The following is a 7,953-nucleotide window of genomic DNA, read 5'->3' on the forward strand; positions in this document are numbered from 1 at the left end:
ATTAACTGCTAAGAATCAAAAGTCAATTGAAACTGTGAGGGGGATTTGAATCATTTGCCGTAGGAACCCCCACTTTTACATATTTTGCCGTAGGAACCCCCACTTTTACATATTTTGCTGTAGGAACCCCCCACTTTTACATATTTACCTTATATGGCAACTGTCATTTATATAATTATATTAATTTTTTGAGGAGCATGCCCCAACCCCGTATATTCAGATGCCTTTGGCAGCACGGGAGCTGTTTTTAGCAGCACCTTATCTTTACAATCTCTTATTGTAAAATTTACACGTCTAGCCAAGTACCTACATTTTGAAACTCCTTCCTACACCACTGTGAATGGTATGTGGTCGACTATAATATTGTGATTTCGCTTTCTTAGGCCTAGACCATATTTCCCATGAAAACATACCTTGGTCTTTATGTGTAACTGGAAGCTTACGAACCTTCAATAACTTCAAATACAGTAGTGACAAAAGTCAGTGTATTCAAAGAGTTACATAAACGATCACTTAAGCAACATATTAGGTCGTCAAGAAATTAATGTAGCGTTTTGGAATACTTTCATTAACCACCTCCAAAAAAACGTACATCACGTATAATAGTTAAACGAACCGCTAAACGTCACGTTGGTATAGCCTATATAATAAGTAAAGTTTAGTATACTCTAATCTCTTATGGTGATGGCACACGACGAGACACACATTCGGCATGTAATGCTGTTTGAATACAAGAAGGGAAACAACGCCTCTTTAGCCACAAATAATATCAAAGAAGTTTATGGAAATATTTTGAACGTTTGTAAGTGTCTACGGTGGTTCAACAAATTTAGTTCAGGTGAGTTTAGCATTAAAAACTGTGATTGCCGACATGTTGGAATTGATACTGATGCTCTGAAGACGCTTGTTGAGTCTAACCCAAGGCAACACACTCGTGAAATGGCCCTGAAGTTGCATGTCTCTTATGAAACAATACGTAAACATCTAAGGAATATGGGAAAACTCCTTAAAGAAGGTGTTTGGGTGTCTCACGAACTCTCTGATGATCATCGTTTCCAAAATGTGAATGTTGCTTCGTCTCTTCTGGCGCGTGAACAGCTTTTGGACAGAATTGTTACTGGTGATGAAAAAAGGAATCTCTATTCGAATATTAAACGCCAAAAACAATGGACTCCATACGCAGAAAGTGATGCTTTGCATTTAGTGAGACATCAAAGGAGTAATTCATTTCAAATTCCTCAATCCACAACGAACTGTCAATGCAGAGATCTATAGTCAGCAACTGGAACGTTTAAATCAAGCCCTTCATCAGTAACGCCCTTCACTCGTCAATCGGAAAGGTGTTCTTCTTCTTCTCCACGACACGTTTGACGCAACACAAGATTATGGAGTTGGATTGGGAAGTTCTCCACCACCCACCATATTCTCCAGATATGGCATCATCAGATTACCACCCTTTTCATTCGATGCAACACCATCTTAATGGTAAAACATATGCAAATGTGGAAGGTGTTAAAGAGGACATCGACATGTTTTTTGCTTCAAAGCCAAGTGATTTTTTTAACCAAGGCATTAACAACCTGATTGTAAAATGGAAAAGCATCATCGATAAGAATAGAGACTATTTCATTTAATAAATGTTTTGTTTTGGTATATAAGTTGTTCGGATTTTTTCATCTAAAAAAAAAGCGACATTTATTTCTTGACAACCTAATATTTTCACTCGTTGACACTGTCTTATTAATCTTATCAATTGTAATATTTAACCAAAGCGTGATTTATGATACAATTTATAAAATAATAACAGGAATCCATGAAGGTTTCCCACAACTACTGATAAATTAAAGGTTCTGTAAACAGAGATAACTTGTCTCCCGGTGAGTCAGCGTTAAGTTGACGGATTTACAACGCTAAAATCCAGGGTTCGATTCCACGCGGTGGACAGAGCTAAAACAAACAAGTCTCGTGATATTAATTTATTCTGGGCGAAAGATATGCCCCCAGTGGCACCGTGGTACGTCTGCGGACTTATACTACTAGAAATCGGGTTTCGATACCCGTGGTGGGCAGCGCGCAAGTAGCGAAAGAATCCCCGGATATTTTAATACGTACTTTAACATATTAGCGTGATTGTAGTTTTGAGGTAACAAATGAATTTGGGTCAAATGGTAAAGGTCAACGTCTAAAATCACGAGACATTAATTATATTCGAATTGCTGGGGTTATAAAATGTCTAAGAGCCGGTCAGTATGTATGGCTATCTGTCGCCACCTCTAATTTTTAACTACTGACCAGAGGGAAAGCAATAGTAAGCAGCACCCTAACATCGACCATCCATGCTAAGGAACTGACTGCCACTCTTACAGGGCATCTATAGCTTAAAGTGCGGGGAATATTTTGCAATATCGCACGAGTTCGAATCCGGCTCGCCAGCCCGACATCCAGAGCCCTATCTCCCACAGGGTCAACCCGAGCAAGTCAATCAGTACAAGGAGAGATTACTTTCGTAATGATGATCTATATTACAGTAAAACAGACATTATAACACTGTGTCATTCGGAACAGATAATGAAACTGTAAAGTTTACATATAACTAAAGAGGCAAAATAACGATTGAAAATTTACGTTTCTCATATCTGACGAATACGTGAAATGGCGAAAACAAGACACCACCAATTAGAAATTAAAAGATTTGCAATCATTTATTGAAAGAGGACAGCAAGTTTTATACACTGATTACATCAGTTCTGTTATTGAATTAGGCCCAAGTTACAAATACCACAGCAACATAAACAAAAGTTGATCGTTATAAATGTAGCTGTAAAACTAGATAGCCTCGAACTGTCATTCTCTGTGGAAAAATAGAGCACGTGTTTAAGCAAATCAGAACAGCTTTTATCCTAAGCCTAAACACATAGGAAATATTTTAAAGTATCGTCTCGACTATGAGGGTTGGTGTACAGTTCACAGCTTGCCCCGATCATCGGTACCCCACCCCCCCAAAAAAAATAATGAAAAAATCGTTCCGCCGCTTATGTCCACCTGGGAGGTTATTGTTAGGAAAACATGAATTTAAATCCACTTTATTGATGAGTTACTTATGGCAAACAATAACAGTAACGCGTTGTCTTATAATCATATTTACAACAATGACCTGCAGGTCATCAACTAAAGAAACTAAAACATGAACATCATCCAGTTTAAAAGTGTTTAACATGAACACCATCCAGTTTAAAAGTGTTTAACATGAACATCATCCGGTTTAAAAGTGTTTAACATGAACATCATCCGGTTTAAAAGTGTTTAAAATGAACACTATTCGGTTTAAAAGTGTTTAACATGAATATCATCCAGTTTAAAAGTGTTTAACATGAACACCATTTGGTTTAAAAGTGTTTACCATGAACACCATTCGGTTTAAAAGTGTTTAACATGAATATCATCCAGTTTAAAAGTGTTTAACATGAATATCATCCAGTTTAAAAGTGTTTAACATGAATATCATCCAGTTTAAAAGTGTTTAACATGAACACCATTCGGTTTAAAAGTGTTTAACATGAATATCATCCAGTTTAAAAGTGTTTAACATGAACACCATTCAGTTTAAAAGTGTTTAACATGAATATCATTCGGTTTAAAAGTGTTTAACAATGAACATCATCCAGTTTAAAAGTGTTTAACATGAACACCATTCAGTTTAAAAGTGTTTAATATGGACGTCGTCCTGCTTGAAACTGTTTAACATGAACATCATTCAATTTAAAACTGTTTAACATCATTCTGTTTTAAAGTTATCTAACACGTACTCCGTCCTTGTTTAACACCGAAATTATTCTCTCGTGCGGTATGTAATGAAAAAATCAAGGACTTTGGCTACAGCGAAACGAGCAGACCAGCACGTATTATTTCTGAAGTGATATTAAGAATAAATCAGATTCTGACGGTATCAATCAGATTTCAGTACCGACTCTTTACGAAATTCCTTTTTTTAGAAACCGGCGTCGAGTTTAGTTATTTTTTTGTCACAGCTTTATCTGAATTAGATGTTGTAATCTAGCAAAAAAACTTGACACTGTGAGGCCTAATAGAAGCTTTGGTTACAGGATGCATATATTTAACTGATCATACGTAACTGAAGAAATAAGTTATTTAATGCATAACTTGAAAAAGTTTCTATTACGTGCATAGGGTCTTGTATAAAAAACGATTGTACACTTCGTCCAGCGTGATCATAATATTTACATATGAGCAATTTACTAAATTAAGAATAACAAAACTTCTCAACATTGTTTTTGTGTGACTTCAACAGAAAAGTTAACTCGTAACAACAACACGTTAAGTATGGGTGTGTTGTATATTAAAGCGATTGTTAATTGTTAGGTTAACAGAACTGATACATTTGGAACAACAATAAATTCAACACAATGAAACATTATCGTCAGTTACGTCAATAGATTAAAACTGATCACTATATAATATTATTGAAATAAAGATCGCTCAACCTTTCAGGAGCGCTCTTCCATTGCGCAAATCATGATATATTGTGATGATTATTATTTTTGCCCCTTTGCTACTCAACCGTAACCTTCAGGGCGTATAATGCGATAATTCAGGACTCGATCCCTGGCAGTGGGCACAGCGTAAATAGCCGAGCCCATTCTACAGTTTTTATGTTTAAAAACAAAATAATACGTTATTAACATCATTCTCTGTGGAATTAAATCTATTACAAATACTTCTGTCAGTAATTCGAGTAGTTAAATATACAGTTTATAATACAGTTTTTTAAACTGTATAATTTTGACATATACCTTAATTTCAAAGTTGTAGTAGTAGGCCCACCGCAGTTCGGACACGGCAAATTTAGCGATACGTTAAACTTACCCTTGAGTAACGGTATACCAAACACTTCTAAGCCTAATCTGTTTCGTAGTAGTCTACCGTTATTGCAAGTAGTTTTATTTTTTGTAGGCCTAGTAATCCAAATACGGAAAGTTATAAATAAATAATGTTCAAGTTTCTAACAGTTTGACGTTCAAATATAATGAATATATGTCACAATTAACTAATTATAACTAATAACGGAATATACGATATAACTGTAATAGCCTTTCACGAAAAAACAAACATATAAAAAACATTTATTTCACGAATGACATAGTAATAGTTAGCTAAGTTTTGGCGTTAAACTGGACTCACCTTTTCCGTCAAGTTCATTTAGTGACTTTAGAAGGGTGGATTGTTCGTTACAAAGACGGCCGAGGCTTGTTCCCTGGATGCCGGACTTAACTGGCACAGGAACGGCAGGGTGTGACGGTATCATGCCGATGGACATTCCCTGTTCAGCGGAAAATCCATTAAAACATGTGGCTGATGATGACGGTAAACGCCTGTATGAGCATGCGGGATGTATCCCCATGGCTGCCGCATAACTGGTGAGCTGCGAGCCCGAGAAGTGGCCGTAAGTTAGTGGGAGCGACCGACCAAGATGGGCCAAGAAGTCGTGGTGAGCTTCACGAAAGGTGGAGTGGTACAACAATCTGGTATCCATAACAACAGAGCCGCATCTAGTAATTAAAACAACTATGTTCAACTAAACAGTAATTGTTCCGTAGGCTTGTGTAAAAAACTCAGAAAAAGCTAATTCCTTGAACAATAGAGGACTTATTTTGCTCTCGGAAGGAGACAAACACTTGTAAGTGTAATTGAAAAAAACTTCGACAAATTCCAACCCACAGTTTTCTCTGACTACAAGAAGAAACTATAACGGGTTGTAGAAACAGTAATGAATCGTCTTCTTGTAAGACCTTCTCAATAATCTCGTTACCGTGCAGAATTACATCGACCGAGTAAGGTTACTAATTCCCACCAAGACTAGACCCAGTGTTTATCAGATAACTGTCTCCAATTCTGTTGGCATGGCAACGTGCCTGCTAAACTACAGTTCAGCGAGAGCTAAGTTTAACTACATGTCAGAGAGAGCTACATAACTTGTATATCACTTCACTGAAAAGTTGCATATACCGGTCGTTGAGTCGTGTGCCCCGCCCACAAGTGAGTAGGCGTGGCTTCGTGTAACCAATCCACAACAGTAAGTAATAGAGAGATGATCATAAGCCCAAAGAAGATGGATTAGGGGAGTGAAAGCAGGTAGCACAGACAGGGATTAGGCGTCAAAACACACCATTCATTTCTGGCATCTTTAACATCTGAACAACACTAGTTACAGCGTTGTCAGTCTCAGTGGGTAGACAAGAAAGATAAGTTGTTTAAAATGTGGGAAGAAGAATTTAGAAACGTAATATACTTTAACATCTTCTTTAGTCGTAGCTACTCTATTACAGAGATGGGAAAAACAGTTTTATAAAAAATAAAATAAAATAAAAATAAAATAGTTTTTATATTGTTCACAAAACAGGACTGTCTCCGAAAAAATGTTGACCATCTTGCAGATCTGTAGTACAATTTTAGAATTTTCACGCAAAGCTAAACAAGGATCACCAGCTTGTCATAGCCGTACTTAATTTTGAACTGATAGACTAGACCAGCGGTTCCCAACCTTTTCACCACCAAGGACCCCATGTTTTTTGAAAGATTCCATCTACCCAACAAACTATTTTTCTTACTAATAATTAACTTGTTTTTCCATTTTTCACTATCAAATAAAAGAGTGTGCAATTAAAAGAACAGCAGAATCAAAAAAACTTACTTGTTTAATGAGATGGTATTATCTTCGCGGACCCCCAGGGGTTCGGGGACCACAGGTGGGGAATCACTGGACCAGAGGAGAGGCAAAGATATGCAGTTCTTAGGCTGCTCTGGTCTGATCGAACAGTGGAATTTTAAATCAATCTTAAAGCGCACCCAAGATTCCAAAATGCGGAGGGTATTCCTACGGTAATTGGATGCAACATTGACAGTCGTGTCACGTGATACGTTCAGGTGTAAAGGTATTCCCGGTTTTATAAGACATCACTCTGTTTCGACAAGACACAGTTTATAGTGAAGATTTTTCTAAGCTTTTCGATATATATTCAGTTTCATTAGCTATTCTAACACGTTCTCACAAAACTCCTGTTTTTGGTAACTGTACAGTGTTATATTTAAAGTAAAATCACAATCGCTTCGCTGGAACTCAACATGAATATATATATTATGTTATTCTAGTGGAGTAGAATACTGCCGGTAAAGACTACTGAACTCCGTGAAACTGAATACATACAGGGTTGGCCAAAAAGAGTAGAAAACCTGCTTAAACTTGTATCCATTCTAACTAGCTGACTGAATATATATATTGTTAGTTCAATTACTTTTCACACATATAATCTGTAGTATCTAAACACGTGTAATACCAGTTCCAGCAACATGTAAAATGTTTTAACTGACTTTAAAAAGAAGACAGATTGCAGGAGCCCGATAAATAGTGACTGAACATAATGACTCCATATTGTACTAGCCCGATTAATAGTGACTGAACACAATGACCCCAGATTACAGGAGCCTGATGAATAGTGACTGAACATAATGATCCCATATTGTAGGAGCCCGATTAATAGTGACTGAACATAATGACCCCAGATTGTGGGAGCCTGATTAATAGTGACTGAACATAATGATCCCAGATTGTAGGGGCCTGATAGATAGTGACTGAACATAATTACCCCAGATTACAGGAGCCTGATGAATAGTGACTGAACATAATGACCCCATATTGTAGGAGCCCGATTAATAGTGACTGAACATAATGACCCCAGATTGTGGGAGCCTGATTAATAGTGACTGAACATAATGATCCCAGATTGTAGGGGCCTGATAGATAGTGACTGAACATAATGACCCCAGATTGTAGGAGCCTGATAAATAGTGACTGAACATAATGACCCCAGATTGTGGGAGCCTGATTAATAGTGACTGAACATAATGACCCCAGATTGTAGGAGCCTGATAGATAGT

At 37.1% G+C, this 7,953-nt stretch overlaps 1 protein-coding gene across 1 annotated transcript in view; it reads right to left on the reverse strand.

Moving 5' to 3' along the window:
* The window catches only part of LOC106474314 (homeobox protein Nkx-6.3-like), a 26,510-nt gene extending 21,091 nt beyond the window's left edge, over positions 1-5,419 (reverse strand). The window contains exon 1 of the mRNA XM_013935003.1: positions 5,200-5,419. Coding sequence (XP_013790457.1) covers positions 5,200-5,419 — 220 coding nt within the window. The remainder of the gene's footprint in view (positions 1-5,199) is intronic.
* Between the last annotated feature and the right edge of the window lie 2,534 nt (positions 5,420-7,953).

The sequence above is a fragment of the Limulus polyphemus genome, unplaced genomic scaffold (genome assembly GCF_000517525.1).
Source record: "Limulus polyphemus unplaced genomic scaffold, Limulus_polyphemus-2.1.2 Scaffold7061, whole genome shotgun sequence".
Taxonomy (NCBI): Eukaryota; Metazoa; Arthropoda; class Merostomata; order Xiphosura; family Limulidae; genus Limulus; species Limulus polyphemus.